We start from the raw sequence: 19,316 nt of genomic DNA, 5'->3' as shown, positions 1-19,316 counted from the left end.
GCCATAGAAGGAACATTGTCATGCTGACTTTAAAATCTGAAGGAGAAATTACTTTATTCACTCTCAGATACAAGATGCTGCCTTTCAAAGCACATTAACAGCCCTCAGGGGTCAGTTCCAGTGGTTCTACACTACACACCACAGTGAGCCTGTCAACATGGCCCAAGACAGACGGGGCCAAGCTGCTCAGCTCAGCCTGTGTGCTGAAGCTATTGTTCAGTGACACAGAACTTCAGCAGCAACGCTTGCTGGAGCTCACTCATCTACTACATGGCTTTTCTCTCCTGCAAGAGTCCCAGTACAATTGCTTTTGGGGCCTCACTGTAATTAGAACATGGGATTGGTATGTTAAAAATAAATGGAAACCAAATAGAAAAAAGGCTGAGTATTTCTGTGTACGTTTGTGTAATGGTGACTCCATTTCCCACAAACTGCTGCTGTGGCACAGCCAAGCAGATGGCACATTGTGGCTTCGGAATGAGCCGACACGGCTTTAAACACCAATCCTAATCCTGAAAGACCAGATTAGGATTTTCTGTAACAACTCCAGTTTCCTCTGTCAAAGCTCAGTGTTAGAGCAGCAACTTTTCTCCCCTACTGAGAGTGTACAGCCTGCTGAAAACAAAACAAAAACCCCAGAACTTTTTATTGCATTCCTATACATTGTACATAAGACCTTTCCTCCTCCACATAACTCCCCAAACTGCTAGACCTCCTATTTATTCTCACCTGATCCTTGGTCTTCTCTTCTCTTTCACGAATGTAGCCAGCAACAATTCTTTCTGTTTCCTCACACAACCTTGGATATGTTGCCAACTGAAAAGCAAAATTAATAGATATTTACACCTGGGGGTGGCTTCAGCAGAACACAGAGGAGCCTCCAGCTCCTGGGGGAAAGCATTTATTGTAAATGCTTGGGCTAAAAGTTAACTACACCACATAGCAAGCCTTACTTGATACTAATGGTCATTTTCTAGAGAAACTGAAGACCTAATCCCTGGATTGTCTCTGTGCTTTACTTCATGGAACATTGAGGAAAAGACAGTTTTGCATCACACTGTGTGAACCACAGTTTATCAGCCTTTGGGGTGAGGTTTCTCCATGCCTCTCCTCTTCTGTGCCTAATTCCAGTGTGACGTGCTAAATAATTTCCAAGTTTCTTGTTCTTTGCCAGCTCCACCTTGTGGCACCATCCTTACATCACAATAACAACACTTCAAAACACACAAAACCTGGAAACTCTGCTCTAAATATTGCATTGACACTGCTTCTCTGTGATCTTTGTCAAAAGATCGTAATTCTTTCCTGTATTGAGAAACAGCTCCTTCACCTGCTCAGTGGTACAAAAAGGAACTGCATGATTCACGAGAATGCAACAGACGTGAGACACTATTTCTCAATGATTTCGGTGTATCTGTGGTCACATCCCAGAACCACTCCTGCACGCGCTGCTATCAGGGTGCCCTGCACCCTTGAGATGATGGGTAAAACAGATGAACAGAAGGTGAGGACAATTAGTTAAGAAAATCTGCAAGAGTCAATGGGATCTTCTAGGATATCACAGAGTAATGGGAGAAAAGTTGTCAGTGCTCTAGACAAGTGATCACAGTATTGGCAGATAACTCTCCCATGAAGAGGAAAAATGCAAGGGGGGAAAAAAGCTTCATTTTAATATACCACACATGCTTCTTTAGTCACAGCTAGGGGGTGTGAGGATTGAGGTTTCAATCTAAGAGCATACACCAACACAAGCATACACTTCAGGAAAGCCATTCCCAAATGCTGATAAGTAATGCTAAATTTAGTTTTGATTATCCTATTTCTTAACTCAGTACACTTGCAGGATGCTGAATTATAAGTTTAATTGATGTGCACAACTTTCACACCAGGAAGTTCAGTGCTTAGCACAATTCTTGCCACTTAAATGTTCAACATTTCTGTGCAGCAAAGTCATTCATCAACAATAATACAAGGATGTACAGGCAAAGTCTTCCCAGCTGTCCACTTCTGACTTCTTGACCACTGGAGATCAGGTTATGTACAAAACAAGCTCAGGTGAAATTGTAGGCCCTTTGATGTAAAGAACTGCACTGCTAGCCCATAAAGTTTCAATAGACAAAGAACCTTTTTCTCTTTTTGGTAGACATCTCTGAACATGTTTGAGGACTTTGATTTAGAAAAGTTTCACTTATTAGCACTGGAAAAAACTTCAAACTGGATTTTTTTGCTGATGTACATGTCCACAGAATTGCTGCCTTCATTCCATTATCGGTACCAATGAAAATATGGCTTTAAAGAGAAAAGCAGGGGCAGCTCAACAGAACTTCAATCATGAGGATTATACGTACTCAAAATTCAGGAATTCACAAAAAGAATATTTTCAGCAGAAATTGCAATTACTTTATAGGTACTTACTGTGTACACCAAGCCACTAGATCAAAAATCTCCTGCAATACAATAAAATGTAAGACAGACTTTGTGTTACCATTACATTATACTTATGTTAATAGATTAATTTGCAAGTTACCTTTTTAGTGCACTTCTTGACAGTGTTGATTAACTCTTGCATCACTAGATCCACACTTTTTAAGCAAGGTCCTTTCAGCTTGACTATCTGTTTTTTAACAATGGCTTCGAATGCCATATCTGGAGTAAACAAACCTGTTCTGTGGAGATAACAGAATATATAAAACACTAATGCAAACACCACGTAAGGAAAACGTATATTTTTTTACCAAACTGCTCATATCTTTTTTTCAGAGGCTTAGAGCTGAGCAATAGCAACCCCTAACACAACCTTCTGCAAAACTATATTTGCTTCTTTCTCCTTAAAAAACAAAGTGCCATCATGAGTAAGAATATAGAAGTGCCCTCCTGCTTCAAGTTGATTGCAAGAACTCTTTACAGTTCTGATATAATGCATTAAAAACTTGTCAACAGCGCATCAAGCCTTAGATAAGGGAAAAATGGTATCTGCCCACCTCAGCCCTTTATCTTGGCCTAAAATACTGTTTTCCCCACACCTTTGGAAAAATTGGACTAGCCTATTTCATGTTACTTCTTCTGAAAAGATATCCCATTCAAATAAAGGTAGAAATGGACTACAGACAGTTTGCATCATCATTTGCTGGTGCAAAGTATTCCATTGCTTCAAAGTTTAAGAACTCACCAAGTCACCTTGCTAACACTGCAACACAAAGAACACATTCCAAAACACCAAGAACAGCAAAGCTTGTAAGCAATGCTTTCAAAAGATATTATGAACTCACATGTAGGTAAGAGGAGGAAGGAAAAAAACCCACAAAAACAACCCAAAAAGCTCACAAAAGAACCACACAAGCCTTTTGGAACCTGTTCTGTTGTCAAAAGGAGAAAAAAAAAAAAAAAAAGAATTAGGTACACATCTGATACAGTATCCCTCCAAAACAGACCGATCATTCCAAAGGGGCATAATTAGGTCATTCCAAAGCAAGTATCTCCTCTTCCCAAGCTTAATAATAAACTGCAGACATATTGACAAAGTGAAACCTCAGCAAAGTCACTTGTAAATTAGTCATTACAAGAAATAGTTGAGACTAAAGGAGAGTAAGATAGTGCAAAGACTATGCTGCAACACAAGCTGAAAAGTTTTCTTCCCCATATCAAGGCACAACTTTTCCCTCTAAAAATTATGACTTTTCAGGAATACAGGCCCAGTGGAACTGCAGACACTTACTACAGCGAAATATTAATTACTTTTTTTTCTGGTAAAATAATTTTCCAGGATTTCCAAGTAAGTTAAACCTGTTCAGACAAACCAGCTTTCTGGCAAAAAATAGCTACCTCAAAAACACAAGTGTGAAGGAGCGGAAGAGAAAAAAAACAACCCAGTTGCTGGGAGCGGTGCATTAAGAATATATTTTACCCATCAGTAATCAGCTTTCAAGAGAAAGACCACAGTGTCTACAGTGTGAGTAGGCTTGAAAACCTGGGAGCACTTGCCTGATACCGTGTATGTTCTTGATTGCATAACTTATTTCCCTCCGTAGCTCCTTCTCGTTGAACTCCATCTAGAGGAGCAAAAATATGCAACATCATATTAGGGGCAGTTTTTGAATAAAACAGAAAATATCACCATCACAACATAACTGGAAGACAGGCAAGTTCAACTGGAAAAAGAGTAATTTCTATTTACACTAAACAAAGCATATGTATGTTTAAATATTTTAACAGTAAGGCTATAGGCAGCAGCAAAGATTGTTGAAAATTCTGCAACCTCCCATTCCAAATATACCAACAGCTAGAACACTTTTGCAGAACATCCCAACAGAGACATGAGTTGACAGAAAAATGATTTGGAAGATGTATTTTTTTTTGTTGATGTTAAATCTGATTTCCTAAAAAGCAGTGCAACTTCTATGATCATGTTCTGTCTATATTTTCATTCCCATCCTATTGTTTTTCAATCAAATTTAAGAGAGGAGTGGTCTCAGTTATGAGATTGTAAAGTTTTTCTTTCATTTTCTTGAAAGCCAGTTAGCTGGAAGAAAAGTTAGTGCTATCACAAATGAATGGGTCATTACCTAAAGCCCAACTGTTACCTGTCCTGTTGGGCTGCCAGTTGGTATTTGGAACCTTGGAACTTGCCACAACCCTTTCTGGTTCTTATCCAACTGAAAATTAGGGGATATCAAGGCAGTTGAATATAAAACAGGTAGAAAGGAAGCTTAGGAAAAGTTTAAAAGAATGTGGACTATGGGTACAGTAGGGTTCATGGTGAGGGGAAGCTGAATTCCCTGCAGTGAAAAAAAGTATCACAGAATATGTAACACAAATCCATAGGAAACCAGGTTTCATTGGTTCACGCTCCACGGAACCTCCATTTATTCTGTTACCCAAAGGATGGTTAAAGAAGACAACATGTATCAAGAGAAGAAATGTTATCACAAAACACCTAACTTGCTTCACCTCCCACTATGTAGGACTGAAAACTGGAGTTGATTTAAGTTTGTGAACAGATGAAGCAGAAAACACAGAAAACTGCTATTTGCCATAACTCTAACTTTAATAGGTACTAGCAACTCGAACACAACAACTTAAATCTACCAACTATAGTTGTTTCCCTGCCCCATTTAACAAGAAGAAAGATGCCATTTGTTATAAAACAATAAAAAAGCACAGTAAACAGTAACAACTATAATATAACAATTATATTCTAATTACTGTGTTTCAGAATTCTTAGCACATTTCAGTATCCGAAACTAGAAATGAAGCTGAATTATAATTTCATGTAATTTCTTTCCCAGTTAAGAGGATCACACTTTATCTTGGCTTTACTGCTATCAACATGAATGTAAGAGCACATAAATAAAACAGAAAGCACACCAGGAAGATGGATAAATACCTTCACTAGTTCAAAAGGAAAACGTTCGTGGAAAATACGATTGATTTTGGCACCTCCTGAAAGTTCTAGTGTATCAACCTGATCTCCTGATCCTTCAATTCTTTTTTCAAAGTCCACTGAAAACTGTTGTACCATCCTAAATTTGAAAAGGGAGAGAAAAAAAATTGAAAAACACTTTTGCCTATGTCAGCTACCAACTCTTGCTTCAGTACTACATAACTGGGGCTGCAGAGGGCTAGAACTTCAAAGAGAGAGGTGAGAGAATGGGAGACCTTTGGGGTGACAGGGTGCACAATACGGAATATGCATCCCTGGAAACAGACCTAGGAAGGAAGCTGCCCGAAGCCAAGCAGTGGGTGCTAACTGGGTTTCAATCAGCATTGCCCTTTTTCCTAGTGCTAAACCCACAATAAAGAAAGGACACCACTTCCACTTGATTTGAAGTCAGGTGAACAGTCACCTCTGTTCCATCACATTATAACAGTGTTACCAAAGTCTTGTCAGACAGACTTATTTTGTGGATAAGAGACAAACTGGACAGTGACTTCAGCAATGAAAAAGTCTTCTAGTTTGGAACACAGAATCGTATTGTAGCTCCAGAAATCACTGCTACTCCTCTGGCAAACAACAGCGTTCAACCCATGACTTCTTGGGGTCAACATTTGCCAGGTCTGTTGTAACCCCAGTACAGGTGGCACATCACATCATCTAGTTTGCTGCTAATGGTCAGATGCATGCCCAGAGAGGAAAACCACAAGGAAGAGGTTTGCACCCACCCCAATACACTATCACTTGAACATAAGAATGGCTGTACTGTATCAGAAATAAAACCATATCATGGCAGTCACCAACAATAAGCACCTAGAAGAACAGAGCAAACAGCCAGTAATATTTGTCCAGAATATGCTCTTGGCCTCAATAAATTGCTGTTTGTGGGTCACATACAGCAGGAATTTGTCCTTGTACTCAGTAAACATAAATGTCTTCCCCAGTCCCAAGAATTTGCCTAGCTGCTTTCTGAAAGCTCACAAATTTTAGTATAGGCTCCTGCAGCAAATAGTTCTGTGGATTAATTACACATCACATGAAGGACTACCATCTATTGTTACCTTTGATCTTGGAATCTTCAAATTCTATAGATAGCCAAGTTTTTATACTGGAAAAAGAAGAATACCCATTCTCCTTTCACACTCATCTTACAGACTTCTAAACACAACCTCCTCTCCTTGCCTAAGGTCAACTTTTTGGTCAGGCTGAAGAAGAAACCTATACAATCAGCAGTTTCTTACCTTTGATCATCTTTTGCCCATCTTTTTACCTTTTCCTGTTCTGCTTTCTCTCTTTTCTAGGATTACTGAAATTAATTTAGGGAAAATCTTGATGAAATTGTAGAGTATATAAAGTGTTCTGGAACATCAGGCACAGAATTCTTTGGAGTTTGCATATAGAATCCTTAACTGTATCCTAACCTTTAAATTTAAAGCCATTAGAAAGAAAGAAGAAAAAAAAAGCAGAACAAGCCTACACAAAGCAGAAAGGCAGACAAAAGACTGGACACTCACTGCAACAGGGCTTTTGTTTTTCTGGTTGGATCTTCTGGCCTGAAGTTCTTGTATACCTCTACTTCATGTTCTATGGAAAGCAGCTGGCTCTGGAGTTTGCTTCTGAAAGCTGGCAGGGTATCCCGAATATGATTGGTAAGTTGCTAAAAAGCAAATAAAGGTCCTCTTATACTATTAATAAAGATGAAATCAAGAGCACAACCATGCCAAGCGTATCAGCCATGACCTGTGCTAGTTTAGCAGCATAGTTCTTTTGATCTTCAAAGCAATGGAGACTGCTAAGGAACAATACAATATCACTTTTGCATACACATTATAAGGAGGCTTGAAAAATTCCTTTGTCCTCTCACTCATTGAGCCCTGTTACTACATCCTTGTTTAGTTACACACAAAAAAATTATAAACATTATATATAATTTAAAATGACCTTTCATCACTTGGTACACATGCCACCACTTTCATTCTGTTGGTTTTCCTGCAGGAGTTCCCAGTTCCCAATATACTTGTTCACAAGTGTGTGTGTATAAATATATATATATATACACATACACACACACACACACATATATATATATATACACACACACATAGTTACAGCCACAAGGCAATGTGGGACACAGAAGAGATTCTGAGCACCCCCAGCCCACTGGGGAAATGCAGACATACAGAACACCCACTCACCTTTGGTGAAAAATCACCTTCACATGATTTCTGCTCCCTTGAACGAAGTATAAGAAAGGGAAGGAATTTTTCTCTCATATTCTATTATAGAATTTTACCTTTCTTAAGCACTTGATTTTTGGTTCAAAAAGGTCCTACTACTCAAGACCATGGGGTTTCTTTTATGAAAATAGGCCTAAAGTACTGGAATATAAACCAAAGGAGAGTAGAAAAAGACTCGTCAGACCTATGTTTAACTTACTTCACCTACATTTGCATATATATATATGTGTGTGTGTGTGTGTGTGTTTGATATCATCCTGTTTAGACAGCACTACCAATGTCTCACCTGTGCCATAATTTCTCATGCACTGTATCTATTCATTGATTAAAACCAAAGCAAACTTCCTGCACTATGCTGCAAACCCTCTTCCCATCCCCAGTCAGACAAGCTCTAAATGAAGCATGTCATACACCAAAATATGTAAACTCAATACAGAAGCTGTTCGAGAGACCTAAGCTGGACTTTCCCTGCAGCACCATCTTGTGGACGTCGAGAAATTATGTATTGCCTGAAACCAGAAATGCTCCATCTGTGTTTAGGCTCCTGGGGATAGATCCTACATACTTAAATAGATCTTCCCATATATAATGTTTTTGGCACACTAATAGCAACAGAAGACCAATAGTTCATACTGTAATAGGTAAATTTGCAAAACAGCTCACAAAGAAGTTAATAGTACACAAAGTAATGCAAGTCCAGACAGATAAGACAGTCCAAATGCATATAATATGCCACTCATCCTTCAGTCTCAAAACTTAAGACACAGGGATTAAACTTTCAAGGTTTAAAGAGACAAGAAACAGCCTAAACAGGCAACAATGCAGGATACAAGTGAGTTCTTGCATCCTGCTGAAGACTTTGGTTCCAAGACACAAATAAATGGCATTAGAGGTCTTTTTGAGCAAGTCCAGGACATGCCATAACCTGGCTGTCAAGGTACAGCTGCAAAGTCACTGTAGCAAGAAATTAAGCAGGTCAGCCCCTTAGTTTCCTTCCTTAATCAAAAACTTCTCTGCTGTTTCCAGCTGCTGTCCAAAACAGACAGAGCCAGGCTGACCTGGCCTTTACCTATTCCAGACCAAAGGCTGCAATTTGTCAGCAAACTGGAAAAAACCCTGACAGGTTTGACTTGTAAGAATGCCAAGGACACTGGTCAGCTAAGTCTTAAAAAAAAAATAAAATCATGGCACCACCAGTAATTTTAGAGAGGCAGCCATGACTCGATCTTGTCCTCTTCAAAGCTGCTGAGATGTACCATCATTAGGGTCACATGCTGTTCAAGCTAAGGGATGGCACCATGAAACCAACAATACCCAAAGGCACAAAAAAGTGAAGAGAATTATATTCTCCTCTGAGTCTGCTGTATGCAGTGTCTTCATTAGGAAACTAAGTTATGGGTTTCTCCTCCAGATGACTGAGAAATGGACCTCTGTTTCCTACTGAACGAAGCTGTGATCTGACATGGCTTGCACAAAAATAAAGGTAGCATGAAAAAAGTGTTCCCATTACTGTATTTGTTATTTGTATCATCAGAATACAGTATACTGTTTCTATTAAGAACTACAATAAAGTGTAGGTTTTCAGGTTAGAGTATGGACAGTGAACCCTCTGGATGCATAATTCCTAAAGACTTTTATTTTTCCTAATTTCTAGATTTGAATTCTAAAAATCCTGTTAAGTTAGTAGAAATATGATAATTAAAGAATAGGATTCTACACTTACAGGGAGGAAGAAAAGCAATATTTTTTATGTTCATATTTAGTGTTCAAGAGAACAGGCAAGTGCAGAGCTGTCAGTAAGAAACTACAGCTCACAGTAAGTTTTCATAAGCTACAATTAACACACTGCTTTGTTCTTTACACTGTAAAAATTAAAAAGATTGAAAGCAGGAAAGTGCAAGTGAGGTTCACTGACCAACATTCATTTTAATAAAGATTTTATATTGGTCCTATCATAATAAAAGGTGGCTTTCACCACAAAGGCTTCAGATTTTACCTGGTTTAGAACTTTTTGGAGATAGGGTGTTCCCATCCGATCTGCCATGTGCCTATATGCTGGGTGGGAAAGAAAGAATTTCCTTTCTGCCAGAAGAGCTGCCTTTATGTCCTTCTTCCCATCAATGTCTTTCTGGCTCCTGTTTACAACACCAATATAACCTAAACCAACACAAAACCAACGGGTAAATCAACACAGCTATTGCCTGAACTACTGAATCCATATTAAATAGAACTAGACTGCCTCAGTTCAAACAAAACTTTCCCATTTAGGCATTTCAGATACTGTTTAGTACTATAATGGCATTAATAGTGTCTAATTGCTCATCCTATTTATACATAACAGACATACTTCCTTTTAAATCACTGATTCAAATACAGAAATATCTGAAGCTCCAGTGTACCCCAAAGAAACCACTCCAAAAAAAAACCAAACAAACCCCAAAACAAAATCAAAACACACACAGATGTCTAAGTAGACTTTGTATTAGCAAAATACAAAAAAGAATTCTGCTTGTTTGCTGGATTCTGCTTCATGGGAGGAGATTGTGGTCTCACCAATAAATAATAACTGGAATCAAAATTCTTTATACAGATATTGCCAGCACAATCACATGGAAAATTTCTGGAAGGGGTCAAAACTTGGTTTACAGTGAGATTACCAATGCTCTGGTGCTCACTTCTGTCATATGCAAAGAAAAAAGATGATTTTTTTTTTATTATTACAAGCAACAGCTCAGAAGAGAAAACTGGCTAACAACTTGTGCAGACAATTCTTGTTTCTTCTGGAATATGCAGGATATTTTTTGCACAGCTGCTTTTAGATTTGTTGAATAGATAATGATAAAAGCTAGGGAACTCATCAAGTTCAGCATAAACTTTCATTCCTTCCCAGGACTTCCAAACATCACCCTTATCCAAACCACTTTCTGGATTGTAAAGAATATAGGTAACCACATATTCTCACCTCTACGAAGAGGGAGTAATTTGTTTTCTAGAATTTCTCTTGCATCTGTTCCTTCATCCATCAGATCCAACTTTGTGATCACACCAATGGTCCTAAGGCCTGACCAGGGTGGGGGCAGGAAGAAAAGGATAGCGAAGAATCATTTATATTCAGGAAGAAAAATTCCATCTTACAACTATGTAATAACAGATATGCAGCATTCTCAAAGCTTGTATCACACAATACCAGCTACAACTGCACGTTACAGTATGTCTGGAAAAGAAGGTATCATCACTGCCAGTGCTAAAATGTGTTTCTCAAATCTCCTTAACAAGGTTCAGCATTCCTCTAAAACAAGGCTGTATAAAATCTGAGATGCAAGTACCCAGAAATCCCATCATCACTACAGTCCCTTTTGGTGGGTGCTACAAAAATTCCTAGACAGACATTACCCCACTTGCTCATAAGAAACAAAGTTTTAAAAATTCGTTTATTACCTAAATGGTACTGAGCTAAGAAACAGTTATGGTCATGTTGAAGCCTATATAAGAATGTATATATACAAATCTGTGTTAGATACTATAAGTTATATTTCACACAAGAGTCGGTCTATTACTCCAAATTGTTGTTACACTCAAGAGCAAAAAGCAGTTATGCTCAATCATGCTTACCTTGAGGGTCCACTTCCTTAGCTAACTTCAGTGCATCCGAGTTGGCCAGGTCAGTGTTAGCTGGGGTCACAGCCAGTATCAGACAGTTTTCTCGAGAGATAAATTGCATTATCATGTCTCTGATCTGCTGCTCAATATCTGCAGGCTGATCCCCTACTGGCACTTTAGTGATTCCGGGCAAATCGATAAGAGTCAGGCTTAGCACTGTGGGGAAAACACGGATCAGAAAACTGGTGAGCATGGCAGACATGTCTGAAGAGGTCTACACATCTAAGGCTGCACACAAATTTTAGTCACATAAAACCCCACCTAATTACCTTTATAGGTATGGAAATGTTTTCAAAGTTTTAAGCAAAATGCCTGACCATCTGAAAAGCACACTTGTTTCTCTGTCTGTCTTTTATCTCTGGATTTGTTACTACTATTTAATACTTTAAACATTACAACTGGCAGAATGATACTTATACCGAACAGCCTTGAAGGCTCTTAGACAAACAAGCATGTCTTTCTGAGTTTTTTCCACCAACAGGAGCACAGACAATGGATTATTCCCATTGCATCTTTCAAATCAACCCAAACCAGGCTCTGCTTTAAAAAAAGAAAAGCACAAGACTTCTCTAGTCATGCTTTCAACTGTGTCTCAAATTAAGACATTTACAAGAAGTCAATAGGTAGCCTAACTTATACAACAAGACTGTTGTTGAAGAGTTTGGGGGTATGTTGTTTTGGTTTTCTGGGTCATTTTGGATTTTGGTTTTTAACTCCAGCTTCTTAAGGGAAGTAAGAAACGTGGAAAAGATTATCCATTAATAAAACCTGGTTTGCTCTAGCATGATTTCCCCAGTACAGGCCACCATGCCAACTAGAAGCATCCTAGCTTGGTCAGCCAGTACTGAGATAACAGGGTATCCTATTCCTAGGAATGAAACACCAAAAGTGTATTTGGGGTCTTGCTAACATAGACAAAGGTTGCTGAACTAGAAGACAGATCATAATAAGACAAAGAGCATTAGATAGGAAATTTTCACTTTCTCCTGGAGTCAGAATGTTCAAACAACAAATTTAAAGGCATTTAGTTCAGCTCCTCTCCAGTTGGCTAAGCTGCATCTGTGTAGCAGGGAAGGGCTCAGGGCATGCGTTTAGAGCTGAGGCTGCTCAGGGTTTATCAAAGGGAGGGTCAGCATCTCTAATTACCTCTCCTATTATTTTAATCTTTCTATCCTTTGATTCACAGTGAAGCCATTAGAAGAGGTGGTTTGAAAAATAAAGTGCTTCAGCCAAATGTATCGCTTTACTCTTGCGCCCAAGACAGACTCAATACAGAACACTTTCTCTAGATTGTCTTCGTTAAATCGTGCAAGTGGCAACCAGAGGAACTAACTTTAATCTATACTGGGGGTCTACAACAGAAAGCAGCTTCAAACACCTTTATTGTGTAATATATTTTTAGTGACAGCAAACAATAATCAGCCAATGGGGCAGGGAGACATGACAACTTCCTAGATCACTGAACGGAGAATCCACCCAGAGGGGGGCAAAAAGAAGTTTCCTATTATTTGTCTTCACTAGCAAGCTAATGAATGGCACTAACACTGGGGGAGAGACAGGGTTTATCCTGAGGCAGAGTGAGAATATTTTTAAATCCTGAGAATATTAAATAGGACAGAGAGTCTGCATTCTGCACAGCTCTAATGGCAACAGCTCTCCACAACAGAGTGGTTTTGTAACACAGGCCAAGTCGAGGATTCTTCCAGATATACACCCACTTTTGGTTTCACTCAACCTCAGAAGTTTTTTCATCCCAGGACACTTCTGATTGAGCAAGAAGACATACAAAAGGAGATAGCTAGACAGAGCTAAAAAATACATTGCCTAAGAGAAACATAAAAGTAGAATGATTTTACCTACCATGTGGAGAATATATTCTTAAATTAATTGGAATTGAAGAAATGCCTTTATTCACTCCTGTTATTCTATCTGTTTCTACTTCAATTTCCTGACGAACTTCATCAAAATCAGTAAACTTCCTCCCTTTGCAGTGCAGAAATTCAGCATACTCTGAAAAATATCAATAGCACCTCTGTATTTCACAGGCTTATAGACTCTGACACCCACTTGCAAGCCCCTAGTATTCATCAGAAGTGTATGCACTAAAGGGTGCCATCGTGGATAGCGGGAAAGCATTACCAATGTGCACATGTAGATGAAAACCAGCCTACAAAAAGGAAGTATTATGAAAAAGTCAGTTGGACTGGATATGATTTACTGCTCTTATCTTTAGCACACCATCTTCCAGAACAACCTGAAAGATTCAAGTAGATACCGTCTCCATTAATAGAATAAGGAACAAATTGTGAATCAGATCCTGAGTTTTCATCTGATTACATTTGCCTGTAATACATCAATTCAAGTAAAGTAATTCAAATTCTGCATCATGCAAGACTATTAGTATTTGTTTTTAAAAATCTATCATCCCATATTACACAATTTTAACAGATGAGCTCTATAGATTTTTACAACTTTATCATGAAAATATGATCACTTAAAACACTGCAATGTTTTTAAACACAGCTCCTCATTTCCTAAAGACTTCTTGTAGTCTAAATCCAAACCACGCTTAAGTAATTCACAAAAACGTCTATAGATATAGCTGTGATTTTTCTGAAGTGGGAGAACAGAATGAATTCCTAAGTCTTCAATATCATACACCTTGCTCCCTTACCCAAAAAGGGCATCAACCAGGAATCAGGGATAGATACAGTCTAATTTGTTACACTTGAACTTGACACCAGGTCCCCGTTTCAACTCTGGAATCCGAACACTGATACTAGTTATTGTATTCTTCTGAATTTCCTGCACTTGAGGTGCATAACCAAAAGCACATCTCAGGATTTTAAAAAACTGGAGCTTCTTCCTTCAAATAGTGAAAAAAGGAACACAAGAGTTTAACTGACATAGAAAGGTTGCAGTCAGAAATAAAGACGTAAATGGCAGTCATGGGTAGAAGCTCACATCCTGTCCCCTCAAGGTTTAAGCAGTAGGACTGGAGAAATGCTGGTCAGAGTCCTGTATGTTCATTTCATCCCACAACCAAGACCTGATCTCAAAATTCCATTTAGGCATTTCTTCCCTAGAACACATTTCTCTGTAAAAAGCCCTCAAGCATCAGGGCAAAGAGTTTGCTTGGGACTCAGAGAACAGCACTTTAGGAAACCTGATCCAAGAACACAGATTAGAGGGCCTTTTGTATCGGTACCAAAGTCTGATTCCCAAAGGTCACTTTATTACTATTGTTAACAGAGCTGTTAAAAAAAAATAATACATAGTCAAAACACACATGAAGCACAATTGTTAAAGCAAACCAAGAGCCAAAAAAGGAGAGAAGGGAGGGGAAAACAACAAACCTTTCTGCCCTGCAATACTGTAATTCCTCCAGATACAAAGTTCAATGGACAGGGAAACCCAGCCTTATTGAGACAAAAATAATACATCTCTTACTTTAAAAACAGAAAAATACCTAACAAAAACCTCTATCTTACTTCTGACAAGAACTCCAGAGTATCTGGCATTCCTTCTGAGCTCTGACAGCAAAATGACAATGAATGGGGGGTTTCTATGGTTTTTTGTCAACTGTTTATTAAAAATATTCAAATATTGGATAGTGAAAGATACTATTGTGCACAAAATAAAACAGCTGCTCTAGCGCAATTGAGGATTCACATTTGTAAAACCTGCCATCTCAAAAATGGGCAATAGCTAGCTACTGAAGAGCTGGCAAGTAGTTCTTATTTTGTCTGAGTCTTTCATGTACTGCTCCTGGCACAAAATAACATTTTTTAGTTACTTTTTCCAGTGGTTCATGAGACTTTCTCAGGAAAATATTGCACAATTCAATTGTTAATACTTGATGCTTAGTCCTAATCAGTTGACTGACTCAGTTGATAGTCCAGGAAGCTTTTTAGTTTGTTCCACTTAACACCCAGTAACAGAAAGAGTCCCTATCTGAAATGCCTTCGAGGTAAATCAAATGAAAATGCTTACTACTTTTTAGCTGTGTTAGTATTTATCAATATCTCATTCCCCCCAGTGACATCTGTGACCGCACTAGTTCGGAAGGAATAGACTTTACAACGGTTCATAACCTGTGGTGCCACACGCAGCCTACAGAATAAAAATTCAAATGAACAAGCAGTGCTTTGTTTTTGCTCCTTTCAGCCCTTTGCCTGCCCTTGGCAATGATGCCTTTTAGCCAGGCTGGATAAGCACAGGCTTTAATGCAATCTTCAGTTCTCAGCTTTCAGACAGAATAATGCTAGGACAACGTTTTATTTACATTTTTGTGGGAAAGAACAAGGCAACAGACAAAAAAAGTGATCCTGCCATTTCAGACATGCGTTTTCTGTTATAAAACTGATAAACATTAAAATTACATGAAAAAACAATTTGATTAAAAAATTTAAATAAGAATTCTACGTGCAAAGACAATGTTTTCCCAGACTCATTCAAAAGCACCATGCACAACACAGAATGAAAAAGCTACCATAGCGTAGTGCTCTTCAGTGCATCCAACCACAAATGTCATAAGTGACTCTTTATCTCTTCAATTTTGAATAAATTAGACAAATCATACAAACAAGTGTTGTGGGATAACATTTTTGAAAATGCTCCCCATTTTTTCCTGTGAGTTATTTCTTCCTATGCTTTTACAATTTAACTTAGGACAATGCTGTATTGTTCTTCACAATAAATAGACGTTATCTTCGAACCACTTAAATGACATAAACACTTGAGATCCTTCATAAATCTGTCTCTAACACCACGTAACAAGATATGGAATGGCCCTTAGAAATACATGAGAAGTTTTTTGGAAAACATCCTTGATTCACATCTGAAAACCAGCTTTCTAATTAAACTCTAGCCTTTCAGCACAGAAACAGCCCTTATCCCCACTGAACTTACTACTTTGAGGCATTTCTCTTCCTTTGCAAGCAATTTGGATTCCAACTCTACCCTCCAGTATATTTCATAGAATATTTGCTAAATACAAACATAATAAACACACTCTGTTCTGTCATCCTGTCAGTAATACAAAATACCAAGCATGGCCTGGAGACATGTCCCTTCCACTCTGTAAACAATTGCACATTCATCTTCCCGTAGTCCTTTCTAGAACATGGTTCCTGAAATTGCTTATTATATTTTTAAAAAACACCCATCAAGATAAAGCCCCTTACTGTACCCAAGATAAGACATCTACCACAAATTTATTTACAAGGCTGCTACCTTGTAATAAAAAGATAAATTAGAGTGATACGACAGGAGTTTTTCCCTTGATGGATTTGTGTTGGCTGCCGTTCACCTCGAGTATATTTCAGATTGTCAGTTAATGGCTAATTACAGATTTCTTTTTCCTAAAAGTAAACTTGGAGCTATTTTTCTGTCACTTTTCCTTATCTTTTTGAGGATGGGCAAATACCCATCTTTCATGATCTCACTAAGAATCAACCTGGGTTCAGGGAAACAAAACCCTCCAGTCTAAGCCACTTGTAAAACCCAGTACTAGTGAGCACGATTCATTTATCATTTAATATTTCCTGTTTATCCCAACATGAGCTGAAGCCCATACCCCGTTTGAGGAACTGACTGAGCCCTCAAAAGTGTGCTGCCAGACCACAGCACTCACGGCTGACCAGCTCAGGTTACTCCAGGCACTGGTACTGGTACACACGCCCAGCTAGCAGCGAGGAAGATTTGCAGCCTCTGCAAGCTTATGCTAGCACCTTAAATTCAGCTTTCAGGGCAGCAGGGCTATTCCTCTTCTGGCTCCCCGGTCCTGTTTGGGTCTTTCAATGTGTCAGGGAGGGGTCATCAGTCACTACTACCTTTTCCCTGTGGCAATGTCACTTTTTATCTTTTGGGGTACATACCTTCCACATCTTTACTGGTCTGTACAGCATCCCTGTTAGTTGTCTGAATGAGTACCTGCCAGAGAGTGGGATCCAGAAGATGGCAGCCACTGCCTTCCTTTCCTCCCTGAAGTGCCCAACACCTTCCCTACTGTTGGTGCTGTGGCACCTTTCTAGTTTTTGTCCTTGAGGACTTCCTGCTGATGGCTCTGCTTACTTCAGCCTACACAAGTGATCTTGTTCTCAGTTCTTTCCATAAATTTTTCCTTTTCTCCAAGAGGACAGGTTTTGCCACCAGATGGCAATAAGAGATGGGCATGTTTGAGGAGTAGTCTCACAACAAAACATACTTACACTAAAGCTCAGCAGCTTCAATACAAGAGAGCATTTGAGACACAGCAGAATGTCTTTTGAACCTTATGGTGATTTGCTTTCCATTTAGCATTCTAATTAACAGAACTGAAAGTGTGGGTATTACACCTATGACTCATTCATCTATAAATGTCCACCTCAGTAATGATTTTCCAAGCCTCTTAATCTGCCACGTTTTTAGCAAATAAACTGAAGCAAGACCACAGAGAAAATCTGAAATTCCTCCAAAATCAGTTATCAAGGTGAGGAAATTAACCTCCTAGAGACAAGATATTCTAATTTGTAAAAAACAAATAACAGGATTTACCTAGCAGGCAATGCTTTTTTAACAAACAGAAGATATACAACTAAGGCTTCATCCAAAACCCAAGTACATGTTCTGTTGTCACTACTATTTAGAACACATACTACCCAGTCTCAAGAAACCTAGGTAATGATTTTAATTCCACAGGCAGATCATCTAAGGACACACAGAATGCATGGCAACAGGGGGGAAGAACAAACACCCCCCACCTCTCTAGACCTTCTCAAGCATTTCAAGCCATTAGCTTCTCAAAGCTTTCTCAGCAGCACCATTTAAAAGTATCTTTAACTCCTACATCAGTAAGATTAAATACATTTTGTATTACATCAAAGAATCACCAAGCTAAGAAATATGATGCAAGTCGTGGAACAAAACTTTGGAATGTTTAAGAAACAGGTTTTAACACATCACTGAAGCCAAACCAAACTCAAAGGAAGAAAAACCTACCAGCTCACTCGCCCTCCTTTAAGAAATTATGGTAACACATGCCAAATCTCTACAGGTTAGCATGCTCACTTGGCAAAACTTGCTGAGAAAAGGTTGAGAGCTGAAAGGGAACTCATGTACCTTACACAGAATTCAGTTATGTCACTTCAAGACTACTGAACACTAATGCAGCTGTAAAATTCTTGCCCAGGGTCATCTGTGTGCCAACACATCTTAAAGACACAAGGACAAAAATCCTTCTAAAAGCACAACTACAGGAACACGTAATGCATTCCTCCTCCTGAAACGGAATCGCAAGAGAGATACCAGCACTCTACACTCATCAGTGCCTTCTAAAACCTCACCAAATTGCATCTTCCCAGATGATGAGACTGTTTTCTCCAAAACCATTCTCTACTCTGAGCTCCTTCAGAGATTAGCAGCAACGAAAGCACAAGAGTCTTGTTAGACCTGACACTAGACATTCCCACACTGTGGAATCGCCCTGGGCCAAGTGCAGTGACCAGAGAGAACACCAAGGTGTGCTTGGATTGCTTAGTGTGCTTGATGTTAGATGGGAACATTTTTTAGTTGTGACTTCTGGATAAGACAGAAAGCTGCTTTACCAGAATTTAAGTCTGTTTATTACAGAACAAAGACTGCATGCTTATTTAGTTCAATTCTCTCTTTGAGCAAGACACCATATATGCCATTTTTATTCAGCAGAAGAGGAGCAACCGAACCACAAACGTGAGACGAAGAATGAAAAATTGTGATTGCCAATTACGTGCTTTAGGACAAGTAATGAGGATCAGCCTCTCACCACAAGAAGAAAGCCACTTTAGATCCTCAAAATATTTAGAAGCCTGCAGAAGAGAAGACTCCAGGGAGACCCTATGGCACCTTCCAGCATGGCACCTTCCAGGATGGCATCCAGTACCTGGAGGGGCCTACAAGAAAGCTGGAGAGGGACTCTCTCTCAGGGAATGTCGTGACAGGAAAAGGGTTCAAACTAAACCAGGGCAGAT

General features: G+C 38.9%; 1 protein-coding gene across 4 annotated transcripts in view; it reads right to left on the bottom strand.

Annotated features, from left to right (window-relative positions):
- DNM3 (dynamin 3) overlaps positions 1 to 19,316 on the bottom strand; it is a gene marked incomplete at both ends in the record, with an annotated part of 176,822 nt that overhangs the window by 136,062 nt on the left and 21,444 nt on the right. For all 4 annotated transcript variants that reach the window (XM_084266457.1, XM_084266458.1, XM_084266455.1 and 1 more), the window contains 9 exons: positions 730 to 816; positions 2,528 to 2,666; positions 3,982 to 4,049; positions 5,384 to 5,519; positions 6,946 to 7,088; positions 9,665 to 9,825; positions 10,631 to 10,729; positions 11,281 to 11,484; positions 13,189 to 13,338. In XM_084266457.1, the coding sequence (XP_084122583.1) occupies positions 730 to 816; positions 2,528 to 2,666; positions 3,982 to 4,049; positions 5,384 to 5,519; positions 6,946 to 7,088; positions 9,665 to 9,825; positions 10,631 to 10,729; positions 11,281 to 11,484; positions 13,189 to 13,338 (1,187 nt within the window). The remainder of the gene's footprint in view (positions 1 to 729; positions 817 to 2,527; positions 2,667 to 3,981; positions 4,050 to 5,383; positions 5,520 to 6,945; positions 7,089 to 9,664; positions 9,826 to 10,630; positions 10,730 to 11,280; positions 11,485 to 13,188; positions 13,339 to 19,316) is intronic.

Source organism: Gallinula chloropus (assembly GCF_964237585.1).
Source record: "Gallinula chloropus genome assembly, chromosome: 6".
NCBI lineage: Eukaryota > Metazoa > Chordata > Aves > Gruiformes > Rallidae > Gallinula > Gallinula chloropus.
Note: the sequence above shows the minus strand (reverse complement) of the source record. Positions and strands in the feature narration are given on the sequence as shown.